Source organism: Zootoca vivipara, chromosome 10 (assembly GCF_965207765.1).
Source record: "Zootoca vivipara chromosome 10, rZooViv2.hap1.1, whole genome shotgun sequence".
Taxonomy (NCBI): Eukaryota; Metazoa; Chordata; class Lepidosauria; order Squamata; family Lacertidae; genus Zootoca; species Zootoca vivipara.
Window position 1 is genome coordinate 3,494,697 of NC_142593.1, and position 22,862 is coordinate 3,517,558.

At 41.8% G+C, this 22,862-nt stretch overlaps 1 protein-coding gene across 4 annotated transcripts in view; it reads left to right on the forward strand.

Moving 5' to 3' along the window:
- PCSK5 (proprotein convertase subtilisin/kexin type 5) overlaps nucleotides 1-22,862 on the forward strand; it is a 226,986-nt gene that overhangs the window by 59,668 nt on the left and 144,456 nt on the right. For all 4 annotated transcript variants that reach the window (XM_035099987.3, XM_060280059.2, XM_035099988.3 and 1 more), the window contains exon 6: nucleotides 22,241-22,329. In XM_035099987.3, coding sequence (XP_034955878.1) covers nucleotides 22,241-22,329 — 89 coding nt within the window. The remainder of the gene's footprint in view (nucleotides 1-22,240; nucleotides 22,330-22,862) is intronic.

The following is a 22,862-nucleotide window of genomic DNA, read 5'->3' on the forward strand; positions in this document are numbered from 1 at the left end:
TATATATATATATATATATATATATAATATATATATATATATATATATATATATACATACACACACACACACACACACACACACACAACTATGTATATGGTTAGATCTTTGAATAAATTTGAGTTACAAATATTTGAACTGCATTTATTTTCAGAATGGTATTGGTGATACTTTCTCAGGTAGCTTCTGATACTTGCTTGTAATTCTGGTGTATAGGTGCTGCTTTGAGTAATCCGAAACTGGTTGCTGTGTCTATACCAAACAGGAATCAAATATGTAGAGTTGTTGTTCACTAGGTTCATAAAATGCCTATTTTTTTCTGTCTGTCTGTGACTGGAATATAGTTGAACATAGTTCACTGTATTGTGGTCTGGCAAGCGTCATTATTGCAGTCTCAGGGTGGTCATAAAACGGAGAGGCTTGCTGAGTTCCTATTGGCTCACCATACATGACAGGCAGACTAAAACGGCTCAGTGGCTGTCAAGTTGTGTAGACAAGGTATGGGGCTAGTCTGCCCATTATTACCTGGATACAGAAAGGTGGAGAAAAAACCTATGTGGAAGCTCCACAAACTCCATAATTCTTATAAGCACAAGTTCCCTTTTGTGAGTCTTAATATGCTTCTCCCCTGTTTAGGAAACAAGACACATTTATGGTGGGAATAGTATGGTCAGTGCCTAAGGGCAGAGGCACCACTTCCTTTTATTGACTTGTCTTCTCTGCTGTGGACATCTGAGAACTGGATGACCAGCAGCCCTTCAGATATCTTTGTTGCAGGCTTTTTAGGAATTTAAAACAGCACTTTGAATTGCACCTGAAGATATACTTCAAGCATCAGCAATATATGTTTGATATGAGGGTCCAAGTTCACAGCATCACAACTATGTCCTGAATTAGCTGAAGTATTTAAATGCTCTTCAAAAACATTCCGACGTACATTGCCTTGCAGTAATCAAAAGTGGTTGTTATAAAACCATAGATAACTGCACAAAGGCTGTTCATTTTACAGAGGAATACTCAGAGTTTCTATCTCATTATGCCTGGATTGCTATGTAAAACGAATCAATCCAAATGCTTTGATTCCAAATAGTGTCATCATCCTGATGCATCTGAAATGAAGATGTAATGCCATAATTTAGAATTTTGTGATGGCATAGATGTTGGAATAATCCACTTCTGGTCACCATTATCATTAAATGCCACCAAAGCCACAAGTAAAAAAAAAGTTAAAAATGAGGACATAAAAACAGAACTCCAGGTAAGACATATTTATTATATCATAGAACCATCTAGTCCAACCCCCTCTAATGCAGGAATCTCAACTAGATCATCCATGGCAGATGGCCATCCAACCTCTGCTTAAAAATCCAAGGAAGGAGAGTCCACCACCTCTCCTGGGAGTCTGTTCCAGTGTCGGACAGCTCTTACTGTCAGAAAGTTCTTTCTGGTATTTAAATTTTCTTTCTTGTAACTTGAGTCCATAGGTTCAGGTCCTAGCCTCCAAAGCAAGAAAAAATAAGCTTGCTCATCCTCCACATGACAGCCCTTTAGATATTTGAAGATGACTATCATATCTCCTCTCAGTCTCCTATTTACCAGGCTACTTCAATCTTTCCTCATAAGGCTTGGTTTTCAGACCCTTACTCATCTTGGTTGCCCTCCTCTGCACACTTTCCAGCTTGTCCATATTCTTCTTAAAATGTAGTGACCAGAATTGGACACAGTATTTATTCCTGGTGTGGTCTGACCAAGGCAGAATAGAGTGGGACTATTACTTCCCTTGATCTGGACACTATACTTCAGTTGATGCAGCCTAGAATAGTGTTAGCTCCCCCCCCCTGCTGCATCACACTGTTTTTCTCCATTTTCTCCTTTTCTTTTGCTGTTGACTCATGTTAAGCTTGTGTTCCACCAAGACCCCTAGATCCTTTTCACATGTACTGCATGCAACACACTGATCTCAGCCATACATTCCATACAACCCTTGTACCTGATGGCTGCCAGTCAACTCATTAATGTTAGGTTTGTTAATAATAGACAGCTGAGACCTCAAGCTTTAAGTTATGAACTTAATTTGTTCTGGAGGTCCGTTCTTAACCTAAAATTGTTCTTAACTAGAGGTGTGCTTTCGCTAATGGGGCCTCTTGCTGCCGCTGCGCCGCTGGCACATGATTTCCATTCTCATCCTGGGGCAAAGTTCTCAACTTGAGGTAACTCTTCCAGGTTAGCGGAGATTGTAAGCTGAAGCGTTTGTAACCTGACGGGTTTGTAACTCGAGGTACCTCTGTACTCAAGAGGCCACACTTTTTGCCAAGCAAATCAACAAGTAAAGGCATGGTTGAGTAAGTGCAAAAGCAGACTCTGTACAAAAGTCACTATTTTTGAGGATAAGGAAACAATATTCTTTTGTAAAAGTGTCAATTTTTCATTTTAACCCAATGATACTTTTTTTGAAAACCTATTTCTCTCTCGCCTTGTTGTTATCATAGCAATTACAATGGTCCCTTTGTTGTTTTCTTCCTGCAAGCTCACCACACATACTTAGTTTCATTGCAAATGATGGAGCAGAATTTTTTTGTTTTGGTTGCCAAGTAGTGATGGACATGCCATGTTCTTTCTTTGCTGTGTTCCACTTAATTAAGTGCCTAAGAGAGAAATCTAGCATCTAGGATTTTATCCTCTGGATTAGAGGGAAGGGAACTACCTAAAACTCCAACATTATTTGCCCCAGCAAGTTTTCCCATTCCTGCAATGAAAGGTCAGCAGATAAGGGTCTTGGCTCCACCCACTGGTCAAAGGCAGGCAGAATAGGAGCAAATATATTCAGTTTGCTCCCACCTTCATGGAGTGCAGCCAGAGCTCCAATTGCTCCTTTTCTTTTGCTGTCTCATTGGGTCTTTAAATATATTTACCTTGTTTTGCCCCTTCTTACCTTGCTGTTGTTTCCTCATTGGCTTGCTCTCCATCAGTTCTGCTGGTCCTCTCTTCGTCTTTTCCTGCCAAAATTCAAGAAGGGAGTTAGCTCTAATTTTTAACCCCCTCTTACTCCTTCCAAGGCAGCAGTTCTGCAAGCTGAACCTAAGACTTCTAACTAGTTTTCCAGTTATAGCTCCACTAAAGAATGTGTCCAGATCTGAATGGGAATCCCCACCAAGGTTTTGTGGTGCAATAAGATAGTGCATTGGACTTCTAGCATAGTGCAGTGATTCAAGGTTTGTGGGTTCAAGTCCCACCAGAGTCACCAAGTTAAGCTAGTGTCCATTGGTATCAAATTCTACACTCCTGATACTGAGTTTATGGACTTATTAAAGGTTCCAAATGTAGACTGCCCAGTTTCCACTTTAGTTTTTAGGATTTTACTTTCCTAAGGATGGGAACTCCTAGCTGAAGGATGCTACAGAATGGCATTTGGACTTTGTCATTCACAGTGCCCTTGAAGTGCCTCCTTATTTATCTGTGTTTCATGCACAGCAACCTTATTGCTAGAGCATCTCTAGTCTAGACTGACGACCTCCTCTACCACCCAGATCAGGATCCAAACCATACTTGACAAATAAAGGCAGATGCCTTTATTGCAGATGCCACATTGGATTCCACCTAGTTCGCCTCCCACTCTCTGGGTAGCAGACATTGTGGCTAAGCATACTCTATAGCTTGAGCACTGGGATGCTGACACCCCCATCTAGGATTAAATAGCTCCCTACATGGGTACTAAACTGCTTGAAGAGAATATCTCAAAGGGTAGCTTGGTTGAAGCAGGAAGAAGAAGAAGAAGAAGAAGAAGAAGAAGAAGAAGAAGAAGAAGAAGAAGAAGAAGAAGAAGAAGAAGAAGAAGAAGAAGAAGAATTTATTATTTATACCCCGCCCATCTGGCTGAGTTTCCCCAGCCACTCTGGGCGGCTTCCAACCGAAATATTAGAATACACTAATTTCTTAAAGATTAAAAGCTTCCCTAAACAGGGCTGCCTTCAGATGTCCTCTAAAAGTCTGTTAGTTTTTTATTTATTTTTGACATCTGGTGGGAGGGCGTTCCACAAGGCGGGTGCCACTACCGAAGCAGAAGATGCTACTTATCCATAAGAGGGATGACAAGAGATTTAATAGACGTTAACTCACCATACTCTCCCGAGTCCCAACTAGCCCTTTCGTAATTTTCATCAGCAAGGAAGAAACAGAGTACAAATGTAACAGATCAAGGAGCAAGCCACGACTCTCCAATTGATTCCAGCCAAGCAACAAGCCTAACCAAACCCAACCCAACCACCTCCACCACTTTTGCTGTCACTGCCTTTGTTGCTTCTGCCTTAGCTTGTCTCTCTCTGGAACAAGTGAAAAAGATCGGCTCAGAGGTTTGGACCCTCATCAAATCCAAGAAAGTGGACCTCATGTTTATGGCACGAGTTCTAGGTCTGTGCATCTCAGCAGCACATACCACTCGGGGGGGGGGGGGAGAAGCACCACACCATTCCTTCTCTAATGGGCTCTGCTTCCCTACCAGAAAGTCATCACATTGAGCAGACACCTGCATGTCAACCCCCCCCCCCTAAGTCTTGAGATAGTGGACAGTGTGATCCAACCTGCAGAAGGGCTGTCTTTTTGGTAATCTCCTAAGAACAGCAATCGCTGTGACGTTGACCTATGATAGTGCTGGATGTGAAATAGTTAAACGGTTTACCCAATAAGAACCCAGGGGGGTGGAGTCAGAGGGACTATAAAACCAGCTCTAGGGGGGGGGAGTTCAGTTGGTTCAGAGTTCAATTGGGATTGGAGTGGGAGTTGAATTGCGGGGGAGTCTGTGGGTAGGTTGAGTTAGTGCAGCGGAATATAAGCTGAGTTAGTTGCTAGGAAGTTCAGGGTGGAACTGGTTTGGAACAGGAAGGAGGCTGGTTTAGGGAGTGTTAGCAGGTATAGGAAGGTATAGGCTAGTATAGGCAGCAAGTGTTTATAAATTTAAGACCGTTTATGAAACCACATGTTTGTTAAACTGCAATAAATAAACAGAAGTTTTATGTTCCAATTTAACCCTGACTGGACTCAGTATTTTACCAGGTAGAGCCTGGTTGGTAGCAGCGGGAAATAAAGTCCTCTACTTATACCAATCCACCTGGAAAACCTTTTGGCTCTGGTGCATGACCACAAGATGCTCCTACAAGAAACTGGAATTTTCTACTATCTTTTCCTGTTTCCAGGATGGCCTCAGTAGAGGCCTTTGCCCAAATACTATCAAGAAGGGGTGGCACTCTCCTCCATCCTGTCATGACCATTCACTTTTCCCACTCCTCCCATCCACTCTTGAAATGGTTCCTTAGAGGAGTAACTCTTAAAATGTTCCCTGACCAGCCACAGAAGCCTCCCTTCAAATCATTGTGGAAAGTTTCTTTCAAACTGCTATGCTTCATAGTCACCTATTTTAGTGGCCATCACTTCAGCTCACAATTTTGGAACCTGGCACTGTATCCACAGCCAAGCACCTCTGAACTTTCACAAAGGTAGGGTAGTACAGGTAGGTAGCCTTGTTGGTCTGACGTAGTCGAAACAAAATTTAAAAAATTCCTTTCAGTAGCACCTTAGAGACCAACTAAGTTTGTCATTGGTATGAGCTTTTGTAGTCCTTCATACTGACCCAGCCTTCTTTTCTAAAGACGCTTCTAGCTTCCACTTGCAGCAAGAACTTGTTCTTCCCTCCTGTCCAGTGCATCCAAGATAAAAGGCTTGGCATTCTCTGGACATATACAGAGCCTTTAAAATATACATCGCTCAAACCAAAGAGCTCAGGTGAACAGAATCTCTCTTTGTGTCCTCCCATCTCTTCTCCTTGGGGAAGAAGGTAACTTCTGCCACCTTAGCCAGATGGATAAAAGCCTGCATTGCTCTTTCCTGTGAGGCTTCCCATGCCTTCTCACATCACTGCTCACTCCACACATTCTGCACCCACCTCTGCTGCATTCTCTACTAATGATCCCATTGCACCTGGGTCTCCCCCAGCACTTTACGAGACACTATTGCAAAGATGCCTTTGCTTCAACGGAAGCTGCCTTTGGTTGGAGGGTCCTACAAAAGGTCCGCATTCCATAACACTGCAGCCTGTCTCCTGCCTGAGATTGGGATAGCTCTGGTATGTCCCAATCTGCTGACCTTTCATTGCTGGAATGGGAAAAAAGTATGATTGTTCCTTCCTTAATTGTAGTTTGCTATTCCCAATGAAAGGTGCAGGACCTGCCCTTAAGACTGACTGCAGTACCTATCATTTTCACTCTACTTTCCCCTTTCTCTGTATGTCTGGGGCATAGGATTTGATTTTTCCTTCTGTAACTCCTGTTCTTTCTCAAGCTTGTGAGTTCACAAACTGAATCCTGGGAGTCCTACGTCCCAAAATGTTGCTGCCTGCCTGCAACCTGTGGGTGGAGCCAAGACCCAATCTGCTGACCTTTCGTTGGGAATTAAAAACTTACAATTCAGGTAGGTACAATCGTACTTTCTGAATGCCCACTCAAGATTCATAGATTGGCCCTTGAAGGACATATGGCACTGATTAAGAATTTATTTTTATTTATTTAATAAAACGTGTATACTACTTACTAGAACAAAAGACCTCTAAGCTAGTTGACTATCTAAACTCAAAACAATTAGAACAGCATCTTCCCTAACATGCGCAATAGATTATTCTAATCGTCATTTTTTGTATGAGTTGCTTTTTCTCCTTGTTGGCTTTGGCTGGTGAAAACAGAATAGTCAAATTATCTTGTTAATTTGGCATGTATAAAAATAATTAAACAGAATATGGGGCTATAATACAGCAGGAAGAGAAGGTTGCAAGATTAGAAAGCTTGGCCCAAAACATGAAAGCCAAAATATTCAAAGAATGAGAGTGGGAAAACGTGGGGGCATTGACTTCTAGCTGCTGAGTTCATTGGTGGGGTGTAATGAGGAATCTCTTCTTTCTTAACAACTTCAGAGGACGGAAATACCTACTACAGATATTTGTGCTATCCTGAGCACATTATTATTATTATTATTATTATTATTATTATTATTATTATTATTATTATGCTGGTGTCACAAGTATCAAGTATTGAGCTGTGAAACAGCTACAATTTTCAGGTTGCCCAATATTGTTTATGTAATATTCTCATTTAAAAACAAATAAGTACTGTGTGTTACCTCAGTTTAAGTAATTTAATACTCCTAGTAATTTATGTGCCTTAAATTGTAGAAACACTTTTACATGTCCTGTTTGCCTCTTCCTAATATTAAGAAACTCAAAACAAGACCACTTCTTAGTATTTATGTCAGGAGCTCCCAGGGCTAAAGCAGTTAGTTCCCTGTTCATGTGTAACAAACCCCCACAACCAAAGCTTTTTTCTAGCCCCCAAAGTGTCAGAACTCCCCTCCCCAAGAAGACGCATCCAATATCTTCTGGCTGGGGGGGGGGTGTCTCCTTGTGAGCCAGAGGCAGCCTCTGTCAGTCTCAGTTTGCGGAGCTGCCTCAGTCACCTTGACAGGTGTGGCAAGATCGTGTGGGTGGGGATGGTGGAGATTGGGAAAAGAGGCAGCCTGCCCCACTTGCTCGGGAGTCCCTCTCTGAACAGTACCCCTCTCTGAGAAGAGCTGCGTTCCGGGGCATTCCAGCTGGAAAAAAGCCCTGCCCACAACCATAGTCTGGAATATCTCTCTAGTAATGAAGGATGTGAAGGTATTGCACCTGCTACTCACACCCTGCTCAGGCTTCAACATTGCCTCGGCCATGGTAGTCTCTGCTGGCTCATTTTGCCTCACTCCCTGCATTGGCTCCCACTCAGTGGCCAACTAAAGTTCAGCTTTGGCAATTTATACTTTGGCAACTAGCCAGGCATCGTTTTGTCAGAAGTAGTTCTTTATCACTGCCTGCTACTTTATTGATTTTTAATAGGTGTCACATTATTTGCTGGTATTTAATTTTACTGTTTCCTATTATATTCTAATGGATTATTGAATGTTTCCTTTTTTGATGAACAGTAGGTTGTTTATTTTAAAGTTATGTTTTTATTATGAATGTTTTTGTATTGGCTCATATGTGATCTTTGCTGTCTCTTTTGTTGTTTCTTCAGCTTGTAAACTGCCTTGTGCATAGTAATATAGAAAGGTGGCATACAATTTAAAAGGGAAATGAAAATGAAATGAAACTTACAGTGGAATGTAATTATTTTGGCCAGTTGGCCAGTATTTGGTCAGATGGCAAGTAACTGTCCATTAGGCATTCCATTATAAGACTTTTATTATATTATACTGTATCAGATTTGCCGACAGCCTATATATACTGACTAAATTACACTTTCAGTTTTTAAAACCAAATTTTCAGAAGTGTGGATTTTGCCAGGAAGAAGCCTACAAACATTCATCACTTGAGCCCTGTGATAATTTTTAGGAAGCAATTATGGTTTCTTTAACTACTTATGGTATGCAGGAGTCCTGCCAGATAATTAGTTTGCTTTGAACAAATTGGCAGAGACTCATGAAGTCGTCGGAGTCACAGGCCCAAACTAGACTTTCATGTTTGCTTCATTAAAGACAAGAGTCAGCTGCGTATGAAATCACTTCTGCTATGCAAAGTGTCTTGTTTTGTTTTTATGCTGAAACTCCTGTGCTGACCTCTGTCATGTTCAGGTTTTACCTGTAAATAAACTTAAAAGCAAAGGTGGGCTGACTTTAGTGTTGGATTGCCTTAAAAGAAAAGATTCTCATGGACTTTGTATGTTTTTCATTTACAAAGCAATAATGCATATTCTAAACCTCTTAATATTTAAACCTCATCCATATTAAGGGATCATTCTACCGTGTGAATTCTTGCTTTAGAAAATAAGAAGTACCTTGTTATATCAAAACAAAGTCTGTTTAATTTAGTATTTTCCCTCATAACCCTAATCATCAGCAGGCATTAAGCAATCGGCCAGAAATTGGTAGACTAATAAATGACTAAAATAAACTTCATGCATTAAAAACCAGGAGCGGTGTGTAATCAGCCTAAAAAGGTAGATAATTTCAACCTATGTTCAAAGCTTAGCTATATAACCCGGTCTTATTATCATTTTTGAACCTTAAAAGAGAGGAACAACCACACCTATGCAGGTAGGCAGTCTCATTACCAGGGTGCCGCAGTGGAAAAAGCTGTCTCAGGTCCTCACAAGTTGTGCTTCTTAAAGTGGTGGGATGCATAACAGATTTTCTGATGTTAAACACAATGAGTGGATAGGACTGTATTGGGTTGGGGGGGGGTCTTTCCAATATACGGTCACAAGCAAGAACCAGCACTTTTAATTTTGCCTGGAAACTGCCTGGAAGCCAGTGCAGATGAAACAAAACTGGGGTGATAATGATCAGCAAAGCAGGCTCTAGAAATCAATCTGCTCACTGCATCATCAAATATAAATGTATTGTGAAAGAGTACATTTGTTAATAGCACAAAACAAGATTCAGGTTTAGAGTGCAAATGCAGGTTGTATATCTTTAATCACGTCTGGAAAATAATCATTGTAATGATAATTCTGTTAGGTTGCAAGACTGGCTTACATGTTTGAAGTTATTGTTCACAGTGCAGCCCTGTGAATATCACTGCATAAAACTTTCACAAATACAGTTTTATGGTGGTAATTTGCATGGGTGATGTGGCTGAAGAAAAGCCTATCATCCTCCTGCATGTTTTTAAAAAGACATGCTTAGGTGGTTTGTCCTGTACAGGCAGCCCACTAGTGTGCATGGACCATAGCAGAATGTAACCCAGAATGTTACACCCCCTGAAATCTGCAAAGTCAGTTGTAATTCAGTATTTACCTTACATCAAAATGACTGAGTAGCAGGGGTCACCAATCTGAAATGAGTGAGGAGCATTAAAAAAAAAAAAAAGGTCAGGCACTTCGTTCACTCGCAGAGGGGCTCTTCTGAGTGTGTGTGAGAGTGTGCTTAAGTGTGCTTAAGTATGCTCTATGTATTTGTGTGGCAGAAAGAGAAGGAGATATGCATATGAAGCCTGTGCGGAGATGTGTTTGCGAGTGTGGTCTGTTGGAGAGTGAGAGATCCACTTGAGCAGAGAGAAGATATGCAAAGTGCATGAACTTGCCCACCAGGAGGACTGAGGCAGCTGCCTTAGGTGGCAGAATCCCAAGGGGTGGCACCCCTGTAGACACTCTGCCACTGCCACTGGAGAAGCAAGGAGAAGCAGCTTCAGGTGAGATCTCCTGGATCTCTCGTGAGATATTGCCAAAAGCCAGCAGTCACAGCCATATGCAATGGGGATGGGCAGTCTGTGTATGAATATAATAATAATAATAATAATAATAATAATAATAATAATAATAATAATAATTTATTATTTATACCCCGCCCATCTGGCCGGGTTCCCCCAGCCACTCTGGGCGGCTTCCAACAAAACATTAAAATACAGAAATCAAACATTAAAAGCTTCCCTAAACAGGGCTGCCTTGAGATGCCTTCTAAAGGTCTGGTAATTGTTGTTCTCTTTGACCTCTGGTGGGAGGGCATTCCACAGGGTGGGTGCCACTACGGAGAAGGCCCTCTGCCTGGTTCCCTGTAACTTGGCTTCTCGTAGCGAGGGAACCGCCAGAAGACCCTCGGCGCTGGACCTCAGTGTACGGGCAGAACAATGGGGGTGGAGACTGAGGCCGTTTAGGGCTTTAAAGGTCAACACCAACACTTTGAATTGTGCTCGGAAACGTACTGGGAGCCAATGTAGGTCTTTCAGGACCGGTGTTATGTGGTCTCGGCGGCCGCTCCCAGTCACCAGTCTAGCTGCCGCATTCTGGGTTAGTTGTAGTTTCCGGGTCACCTTCAAAGGTAGCCCCATGTAGAGCGCATTGCAGTAGTCCAAGCGAGAGATAATAGAGCATGCACCACTCTGGTGAGACAGTCTGCGGGCAGGTAGGGACTCGGCCTGTGTACCAGATGGAGCTGATAAACAGCTGCCCTGGACACAGAATTGACCTGTTCCTCCATGGACAGCCGTGAGTCTAAAATGACTCCCAGGCTGTGCACCTGGTCCTTCAGGGGCACAGTTACCCCATTCAGGACCAGGGAGTCCTCCACACCCGCCCGCCTCCTGTCCCCCACAAACAGTACCTCTGTCTTGTCAGGATTCAATCTCAATCTGTTAGCCGCCATGTCTATGAAAAACAAATGCATGTGTGTTTGTGGTCTGTATGTGTGTGGTGAGTGTTTGTGAGAGGTGTGAGGTCACCTTGTATCCCCCCCCCCCCCCGGTACTCTGGAATGTTCCCTGTTATTAGACAGCAACAGCATAGTTGTGTGTGGAATCAATATTGTGTGATCTCCAATCAGCACCAGCAGGGCATACATGATTTCTCACTGAAAGCATGAGATTGTCCAGGGATGGGGTGACTATACTATACAAGGACTATACTATACTCTCTTTAATTTTGTGTTATGCCATACCCCCATGGCAGATATTTTGTGACAGGTGCCCACAGCACTTTCTCAAAACTGGAAACTCAAAAAGGTTGTCCCTGCACAGAGTCAACAATCAGGAAGCACTCTCAGAATCAAGCATAAGTCCATACAACCATATTTTCAGTGGAATATGCTTCAGAATTACTTTTCAGTGGGGATCTTTGTTTTGTGAATGATTCATATAAAATCTAATTGGAGGCCACAAAGGTTTAGCAGACCTGATTTTATAGACTTGTTGAACTCGTGTCAGCTCATAGCTAGACCTCATTTTCAGACATTCAGAAAGCCAGGATCTCTATGAGACTACAGCATGAGGTTACAATAGGTGAAAAGGCTATGTACACTCACCCTAAATTGCAGCAGATTCTCAGAGACTGCAATTCCTCAAAGGGGTTATAAAGATGTCAGAAACCATAGCTGCCAAGTTATCCCTTTTTTTAAAAAAAAAATGATTTTTATTGATTTTACAGAATAACACATGAAGTACACATATCCCTCCCCCCCTTCCCAAAATGAAAAAAAGAGAAGGTATTCCCCTCCCCCCCCAAAAAAAACTAGAAAAAGAAAAAGAAAACAGGGACAAAACAAAAGCCAAACAACAATAAAAATACAAAAATACAAAAAAAATTTAAAAAAGAAAAAAGAGAAAAAAGAAAAAGAAAAACATCTTATTTGTAATCTTTGCAATAACATCTTGGACTTCCCCGACTCCCCCCGCTCTGGGTCCCTTGTAATAACCATATATGCAATGTTCTCTGACTCTACTATTTTCCTTTACACATTACAATCTTATCCTTTTTATAACTCCACTATCCATATCTAATCTTACCAATTTTTCCTTGTCTTAGATTTCTTCCCATCGCTTAATATTTTACCAGAAATGCAATTTGTGTTCAAATCTTAAAATTCTATTCTCCTTTCTTAATTCTTCATATTTAGAACCATCCCCCCTTTTGCTGGAACCAAATTTCCCAGACCCCTCAGCGAATTCCTAATATCAAGCCAGTTTCAGACCGTTTAAATCCATCCAATCCAATATGCCTTTATAATTCACCCCATTCCCACCCTTTCCTACCAAACCCCTCGAGTTTGTTTCCAGATCTTGAGCCGTCTCTTCCATGCTACACCTGCTGCCCAATCCCTTTCCACTGACTTTACATTGTTTTTTGATTCTGTGGGAAGAAACCAGTCCTTTACAATGTCCAATTCCAGAACAACTTCAAATTCTCTCCTTTTTTTATCCAGTTCCCAGTGCAGACTTTGGACTCCCTCTCTCACTAGGAGTCCAACAGTATACACTGTTTCTTTTTTGAGGCCTCCTTGTATCAACCCAAAGTCCTGTTCCACATCTCTCACTTGTGGAACAATGTATCCTTCGTCTTTTCCCTCTTCTTCCAGTATTTGTGTTTGGTCATCTTGTAAATCCTCTTTGTTCATTAAATTCATATCTTTTTCAGATCCATTTTTTGCATCACAGCTGTCATTACTTTCTCCCCACACTTTGGTGGTCTCTTTCAGTTGCTTGTTATTCTCATCCAGTTTTTGTTTAATCTCCAACAATAACCCAGAGATTCTTTGCCAAGCCAGGTCCTGTGATGATGTTGTTATGGCTACAGCCATCTTTGTCATCTCATATTTCATATGAGTCCAGCAGAATGTGCGGCCGGAAATGGCTGGGATCAAATTTCGTCTTCTCTAACGCCATTTTTAAGTCCAAACTGCATAAATTCTTTAAACACCATTTTCCAGATAATTTCTAAAAATCTTACTCAATCCTTTTAATATTATTATTATTATTTTTAAATCATTCTTTGTTGTTGCCAAAATCTAAGCACCATTCACTGACACATCTGAGAACCCGGGACCAGCTTCCAGACGGGCTTTCTTTTAATAAATCGTCATTTTGCAGGATTTCCCACTTGCTCAATCCTCTCCCCTGTGCCTGCAACAGAGGAGGGTTTTTATGTCCACTTTCCGGTAAATTCAATGTCTCCCACTTTATCAGCTAGGGATTATTTCATTGCTTTGCAGTCTCTCAAAGGGGGGGTAATCGACTCCCTTTTTAAATCACCCCCTGCAGCCAATTCTTGATATTTTCAATAATTTTTCCAAATGCAGCTTTTTGCTAACAGGTTCGAATATAAAATCCTTACTTGAAAATAAAAGGAAGAAATCCACCGCTCTCCGCTGCCAGCATGTAGCTTCTCCTCACGAGGGTGACGGTTGTGCTCAATATGGCCCCCGCGACTCCACTCCGACTCTCTCCGGGGCTCTGAGGCTTGCCGGGGAGTTGAGGGATCGCGTTTTCGGGACTCCGCTGAGCTTGTTCGTCCCCAGGAAGCTCGACCTGAGGCTCTTTTGGGGAGGTGAGGCGCTATCTCACCTTCCCCCCCCCCTCGCGAAGCCGGGTTGCCTCAGAGCTCGAGGCAAACCCCGCCGGCTTCAGCGCTTGCGGTGGCCGGAAGTCCCCAAGTTATCCCTTTTTTAAAGGGATTTTCCCTTATGCTGAATAGGCTTCCTCGCGAGAAAAGGGAAAACTTGGCAGCTATGCAGAAACAGAAATCATGTTATAATTTGGGCTGCAAGCTATTCAGTGCATTCCTCTGTATGCTTACTCAGAGGTAGGTTTCATTGTGCCTGATGTGGCCTACTGCTTAATCAGTTTAATTAATACATCAGTCAACTAGAGCTTTAGCTGGTTAAGCAGTGTTCCATTTTTTTATTAGTGAGGATGAAATTTAACAGCTGGGAAATAAGGCGAGGACATATTAACTTATAGACTACTTTCATTACTGTGAGACAGAAAAAAATTAATGATTAAAGATTACATTTAATGGTTTTTTGTCAATAACTTTTTACTTGATTTTTGTAGGAAAAATACAATATCAAAACACCATGTTTTAGGGTTGCCATATTTCAAAAAGTAAAAACCAGAACACCCCCACAATTTTCGATTGACTTGCCTAATATCTAGGACAAAGCACCACCTTTTGGAAATTTCCCCCCGGACGTCAATTCCACCCTACATGTTTTTAGCACATAAAATAGCATCTTTTAAAAAATGATAATAAATAAAAATGAAAAAATAAAACAAAAAGCTGCGTAAGATCATAGCTGCCAAGTCTCCCGGTTTTCGCGGGAAACCCCCGCTTTTTAAACCGTTTCCCGCTGGCAGCCTGGATTGGGAAAAATCCCGTAAATCCCCCGGATTTCCTACCTGCCGGGGAGGCTCCATTTTGGATCCTGGCACCGCCTGATTTACAGTGCCCTTACATGGGTAGCGCGGCACCGGAAGTCGCTTCTACGCATCGTGCGTAGAAGCGACTTTCGGTGCCGCTCCACCCATGCCTGGGCACCGAAAATCGGGCAGAGCGGCACCGGAAGTTGCTTCTACGCATGTAGAATCAACTTCCGGTACCACGATGCTGCTGATCCCGCATTTTTCAGTGGGAGACTTGGCAGCTATGTGTAAGATAGAGACACTGAAAGGTAGCAGTTAAGGGCATGTTGTACAGTTCCTCAAAATTAAATAGTAGACCAGTATATATTGGATTAAAATATGATGTGAAATACAGTTATTCTGTGTTCTTTCCCTACTGTCTCAGAAAAGCACTTACACTGAAGCCAAGATTATATTAAAATTTACGTTGAAGGCATACCTTGTTTAAATCACCTGTTTTTCATTGGTTAACATTTATTTATGTTCATATCTGCAGTCATAATTATAGTTTACTTTACAAAATTAAAAGTGCAATACTATACCCACTTAGCTAGGTATAAGCCCCACTGAACTCAATGAGACTTACTTCTAGGTAGGCATATGCATGGGATTATTCTGGTAGTGCTGAATCCAAGAAAGAAGGTTAGTCTACGCTAGTACAGAACAAAGGATGCTACCTTTTTAAGCTGCTTATAACTAAATTGCATGGGGAGAATTGGAACCAGCGAAACAATGATTTAAACAATCTTGAATCAAATTACTTTATTTTAACTGATTTATGAATTGTATATGCCATTAAACAAGATTTTGCTAGGCAATATCTGGATCTCTCATCTCACCAAAAATCATATATATTTTAAGATTGACATTTTAACAACAAAGCAACTAACTCTTGAGTTACCAGAGCACTAGGAAGCTGGATATTTAATTTGTTGGATAGACTGTAAGACTACCCTCCTTATCATTAATATAACCATATCCCTGGAATGTTAGTAAGTGTTGAAATTAGACTCTAGGCTAGGTTCCAGGGAAAATTTTACATCACGCTTAACCAATTACCCCTTGCAATTTTATTTAGACCTCCCACTTAAACATCTATGCAGAATTGGATGCTTATAAAACATTTAGTTGTCTGATTCCTATTCTTAATACAGTGTGTTGCTTAGGAAGCATGATTGATTGATTGATTGACATAATTTCTGTACATAGAATGGAAATCTTTAGGAGGAATACTCTGTACAAAGCATGAGCAACTTCAGTTAATTTTGTTGGTCAAGAGAAACAAATAATGAATCCAAGCAATGAATATTTTCTCCTAAGACGTGAAAGGTGAACATAGTGTGTGACAGAATATATATTTAACATTCAGAGTTCACTTCAATTGGTTTTTGTCAGGAGTCTGAGCTGGACATTGGGAATATACTCTGTCTGAGAAAGAGACTTGGGACCCATTATGGCCTCACCCCACAAAGCCCTACACCACATCACAGATCAGACTCTGCCATTTGCTCCATGGAGTTCTGATGAAGGTGGACCCATTAGGATGTTCAAAATCAGTGGATAAGCTCTTGTGTCTGCAAGGAGACTTCAAGAATAAAAGATATAGTAGTCAAAAGGAGTGGTTACTCAGGTTGAGTAGGCCCCTACAGTAGCTTGTAGCTCAACTGATGATCAGGAAGGGAAATTTGGTTGCACTAGCATAAAGCTGCTCAGTCTCTGCAGGACGTTTCCTGATATTGCAGTTCCCAATAGTCCATCTTGGGCCCTTCTACTTCCATTGCTTGTTTTCCTACAGTTTAAGCACCAGCACCCTTGCCTTGCCTTGCCTTGCCCTTAAACTGCTTGAGCTTTGTTATGAAGAACTGACCTGGTACACTTCTAAAGCTGACCAAAGGCCACCTTAGGGGCTGTTGGCAGTGGCATATCTAGTCTACTGAGCATTTGTTCATCATTCATTTATCTCACACCTTCCAGTGCATTTCCCCAGCATTCTCCCAGCACTTCCTTTGTTTTGTTTTTAAAGAGAATAAATTTGTTGCATTAGGACAACTGAGTGCTCTAATCTAATTGATTGAATCACAAATATGATATTCTGGAGGCCAGCGATGTTCCAGGAATGTGGGGCTCAAATCAGAGTATGTTGGGGATGGCTGAAGATTTGCAGAGCCTTAAACTGCCTCACCCCCCTGACAAATTCCCCAGAGGAGCCCTCAGCTGTACCACTCCTGGCACAATTCCTTCCTGTTGATCATGGGGCTGGAAATCAAAATGAAAAAGAGGTTTAATGAAAGCAAAAGAAGGGCTTAAAAAGTTCACTGCCACCCACTGCCCTACCGGTAGTAACAGTGAGCCATAGCTCTACTATGGGGTTTTCTCATACACATAGGGTTGCTCCATTCATTTAGCTTTAAGAAATGAGATTAATAGCCCCTGGTCTCAAAGAAAACAACTTTTCATTCATTTGCAGAATGGGGGGGGCAGAAACATCAGTATTTATTTAGCCTGCAGCCCTTGGCCTAATTTCATGCAGATGGCAATGAAAGGAAGGAGCTAAATGGCTGTTAATATTCTGTAAACTCACAGGTTCCTGTCAGACAGTTTGGGAGTATTTTAAATTATTATTTTCATTTCATTCACACACAGATACATCCTTCTTGATTCCTAGGAATTCTTCTGAGAATGCAGAAGCTGCTGCTAGGGGGACTTATGTTGGTAAGGGGCACCCACCCGAATGCAGAAAGGCAAAGACAGGAACAATTTATTGAACAATCTAAGACATACGTATGCCCAAGTGGACATCCTACTGATATGTTAGGGAATAATATGTTTTTGTTTAGTTGATTCATACTTGTAAAAATCTATCATGTCCCCTGAAGAAGAATGGAAATCCTCAAACACACAACCAATCAATCTAAACCATTTGAGCTCATCTCTCAAGACCAAACTTCATTTCACCACCTTTGTGCAACTTTCCCTCCACATTTTTTCTTAAAGAAAAACAACAGATGCAGGCTGCAATCATGAGTGGAGCACCAGAGGGGAGGGGGAGGGGAGGGGGAGGGGAGCGACTGCAATCATTTCCTCTTCTGCCATACAAATCTGCCGGCCAAGCTGCTTTTTCCTCTGCAGAGCCATATAGTTCCGCTTCTCTGGGGAGGAGCTTTGGATGGGCAGTGAATGGGGAAGTGGCCCAGGGGAAAATAGTTAGTTAAGCAGTCCCCTGTACTGCTTTAGTCTAGAAAAAAGACAGTGAAAAGAATGCAGCCAGCCCCCAAAAGATGATTTTTTCCTTAATAAAAAAGTGGGGGAAGATACAGTATCTAGTTTGGCCCCTAGTTTTGGTTTTTCCTTGCTGGAAAATATTCCAGTGTGAACTTGCTCAAAACCTGTCTGCAGAAAGATAAATGGAAAAGGATCACATGTAGTTGACAAAAGTCATCGTTTAAATGATTTTCTGTCAACATAACTCCAAGGGTGCACGCTCTCTCTCTCTCTCTCTCTCTCTCTCTCTCTCTCTCTCTCTCTCTCTCTCTCTCTCAACACTTAACTTCCACCTGTACCCAAACACACACACTCACACAACTTTTATCCTTCTTTTATTGCTCTCTTGGGAAATGAAAAGGAAAACAAATCTCCCTTTCCAGATGTCTAATATTACAGCCGGTACAAAATAGCATAATCTACACTAGAGCGTAATATTTAGAACAAAGACACAGAATGAATTCCCTTAAGATTTTGCTATATTATCTCTTTAAAACAACAACAATCTACTACGGTTTGCTGTAGAATATGTTCACTATGTACTGAGTCAATTACCAGGGCCACTAGGGACTAATCTATACTAGTGAGTGATAACGTTATAAATGTGTTATAAAAATGTGACACCAGGGGGCACTGTACAGAAGTCAATGGAAAATTGCATTGAGAGCTTTGCATTGAGAGCTATGTAATATTATTTTCTTAGTGCTTTTGTAGATCAGTGTAGATCCAGCCTAGAATTCTGTAGTAAAACATTGTGGATTGTGCAATCACAAAACACAAATTCTGCAATGGGAATATATTAAAGTGAAGAAGTTTTGCAATACAAAAAGTGTTTATTTTGCATGCCTCAAAAAATGTGTGGAATTGCACAGTTGGGTGTTTCTGGCTTTGTGACCTGAATTTGTTAGGACAATTTTTATTTATTTATTTATTTTTGAAATATGTGGAAAAGAATACAACAGTAAAGGGACACAGGTATTTTAAGGCAGTGGGATGTTCCTCCAAAACTTTATTTCTGAAGCGGCTACTTTAATTAATCATCAAAATAATTAATCATTTTCCAAATTATTATTATTGATAGTTATAAACTCCCTCTATCTTGTGGAAATTAAATTAATTGACCTTCTCTTGCCCTTCTCCCAACATTCTTGATGCAGAGACATTGACTGATCATTCCTGTAGTTATATTTTGGGAGTTGAGATTTTATTTTAAATTGTTAACTAAAAATCTTTTATCTGTTGGCATCCCTGCCAGATGTGCTGAATATATGTTTATTGTCAACTATGGTAGCACCCTTTTCATAAAAAATGAACCAGGCTGTATTCTGCAATGCCGTGTGTGCCATTACTGCTTCTAAGGAAGTTATCAGCCAAGGCAGCAGGTGGATGCAGTGGTGAACAGAGAGGGCAGAAGAAAATAACATATAATCCCTTGAATTTTTTCCAAGACAGCTGCACAAACACTGCTGACGTACTTGGGGCAGACAGCTAATAACATGAATATTTGTGACAAGCTTTTTGCCAGAATTCTTTTGTATGCAAATTCATTTCCACAGCATACACCAAGGAACGGGAATAAAAAACCTATAAATTTGAAGTATTATTTGTGAATGCCTTTCATTGCTGTAAAAATTCCTAAAATAAGTAAATCAACAGTCAGACTGATATAACTTCATAAGGGGTTTGACTTTTCTTACTGAATTGTTGCTGTTAATCTTTATCATATTGCCAACAAAATCACTCAAGTGGTTGGTCGGACTAATAAGAATGTTTTCCTCCCTTTAATGTCAGTCTTTCACCTTCATGGCCTTTATTATTATTAATTAAGGCTTATTTATTTATTTATTATTTCTATTTTAAAAATCACTTTGAATTTGTGGGCATACAAGGGTCTGCACCCCTTTTCCAATCATATTTCATGGTTGGTGATGGTGGGGAATTAGGGCGAAATACTACTGAAGCTTTTCCCAATGCCTTGCAGCTGGTGGCTATCATTCTCTTCTTTCGCACGGTTCCTAGAATGACGCTATTTGATTTGGCCTTGTCCTGATGAGGGATTTGGCGGCGGCAGGGGGGCTCCCCTAATATCCCTGTTCAGAGTAGCATGGCACCGTCTTGTAGTGTTGCTCTTGGAGACTTGGGCGACTGGCAGCTGCAGGAAGAGCTCTGGTCCTAGGTAGTGAATTTAGCTCCAGTCCCCACCTGTCTCTCTCCAAAGCAGGGGTCAGCAACCTTTTCCAGCTGTGGGCCGGTCCACCATCCCTCAGACCTTGTCGGGGGCCGGACTATATTTTTTTTTGGGGGGGGGGGGAAATGAACGAATTCCTATGCCCCGCAAATAACCCAGAGATGCATTTTAAATAAAAGGACACATTCTACTCATGTAAAACACGCTGATTCCCGGACCGCCCGTGGGCATAGCTGCCAAGTCTCCCGTATTCCCCGAGAAATCCCCATTTTTCCAGCTGTTCCTAGCTGAAAAAATGGATTTTTTTGTTTTTTCCCGGTTTATTCTGGCGCGGCGGCCATTTTAGAACTGGGCGGAGCATGCTCAGAAGCGACTTTTGGTGATGCTCTGCCCAGTTCCAAAATGGCTGCAGTGTGACTTCTGGCGCGGCGGCCATTTTAGAACTGGGCAAAGCAGCATCAAAAGTCACTTCTGAGCATGCTCCGCCCAGTTCCAAAATGGCGGCAGCGCTACTTCCGGTCTGCTACTTCCGCCCGGTCCCTTATTTCTCCGACAGCAACTTGGCAGGTATGCCCGTGGGTATGCCCATCTGGCCCACGGGCCTTAGGTTGCCTACCCCTGCTCCAAAGTGGTGCAAATGCACAGATGTTTTAGCTTTTATATTTTGGGATAAATTGCTTTCGCTTTCAAAGGTGGCCACATCAAGTTCGGCACCATAGTAGAGGGCAAAGGCTGAAGGGTCCCCTGTTCCCACAGAATAAGCTGTGTTGAGGGCAGAACTGCATAGTTAAGGTCATGTCTAGTTTGGCTCTGCTTTACATCTGGTGGGAATAAAAGGTTATCTTAAAAGTGTGAAGAGTGGTCAGCATATATGTGGGACTGAAAAGCAGTTCTGCTTATTGAATTCTATATTGGATTAGATTGTTTTTTGTTTTTTAAAAATCTGGTAGAAGTGTGCTCTAAACAAGCTAACTGTGTATAATGAAAGGATGAATGTTAAGGTCAGGTAGTTGAGACAGCAAAAATTACACCTTGACTTTCTGCCTAGACTAAAATCTTACACAAACTCAAAATGGATCAGGTTTCTTTTTTTCTTTTAATTAAACATTTTGAGAGCAACCTGGCAATACGTTCTGAAACAAGTGAGGTAGTTATTATGCATAATACATGAATGTGTCACCTAGTTAATCTATGCGATTTCCCAAGCCCTGAGCGTCTTCATCTCAGAATAACTCGGCTGATCTATTGCATCAGCCTACATTCTGACATAAACAGACCAAAGTAACGGAAGAGGTTGGGTTGCTTTTACCATCAGTGCATATTGAGAACTAACCTAAGGTTACCAGACATCCCCGTTTCCTGGGGACAGTCACCGGATTTACAAATTGGTCCCCATACAAAATCCATTGAAGCTGAAAAGTGTCCCTGGATTCATCGGGGGGGGGGGGAATCTGGTAACCTTAAACTAACTTATGAAGGAAAAAGTTGTAATGTGTAGAGTTCAGAGGACAAAAATAGCATCGGCAAACAATATATTTCTGAGATAACTATTGAAAAAGTATTGGTGCTAAGAACATATCAAGAAAATGGCTTTAAAACACCTTATGGCATTCTGCCTGTAAAACTATGTAGGCCCAGCCCTGACCTGAACCTAGCCAATCTATAGCACATTGATTATGGAATTCATTGCTATGAGATGTGGTGGCCATTCCCTGAGATAGCTTTAAAATGGGACAATGACTGGATAGTACCTCTCAATTCAGAAGCAGAATGCCTGTGAATACCAGTGGCTAGGGAACACAAGCATCTGGTTGGCATTAGGAAACAGGTGGACAAAATAAACCCTTGCTGTGTTCTAGCAGGGCTCTCCTTTTGTTCATAGCTGAGAGATCATTTGAGAATGCTATGATACTGCTCTGAGCAACTCAAAGGACACATTGCACAAATAAGTTCATACTTAGCTTTTTAATGCTTTTAGAAATGTGAGTCTTTGTACTGTTGGGTAGTAACATATCTTGGTTACATGATGCTAATACTGCAGGGGTCCCCAAACTTACCCAGCTGCGGGTTAATAGTACTTACCGGTATATTAAAATATCTGTCTATTCCTATAGGCATGGAACCCGTTGTGCTGGAGAAGTAGCAGCTACTGCAAACAACTCACACTGTATAGTTGGGATTGCATATAATGCCAGAATCGGAGGTAAGTGTAACTGTTGTCTGTGATTAATGTAAAAACCTAAGAGCAGAATCATAAGTGTGCTTGCTCAGAAATAATCCAGACAAGGGAGAGAAAACACTCTAAAGCAAGACACAGTGCAGCCAATCGATGGCATAAGGCTGCTGCCTCAGGCAGTGGAAGCCTTCAAGGTGGGGCCCCACCTGCCCCACCAATTTTGGGTGAGATTTAGCGGTGTGTGAGAAAACTCACCTGAAATCAGTGCTGATGCTGTCAGTGGAGGTGGTGGAGACCAGGGGGGGGGGCGGGCAGGGCAGCGCTTCCTGTTTCATCTCAAGTGGTGAAAGGGGACATGGCATCCCTGGCTAGACATACGATTTGTTCAAGGTGTATTTTGGATGGGGGGGGGAATACATCCTCAGGGGCCCAGAGGCAGGGTCAAGCACCCACCTCAGGCAGCGGAAGTGCAAGAGGTGGCACTGTGCCCGCTCCACTGCTTCTACTGTCAATGAGGGATGTGTTCCAACACGCGGTGTTGCTGCTCATTTCCCTGCCCT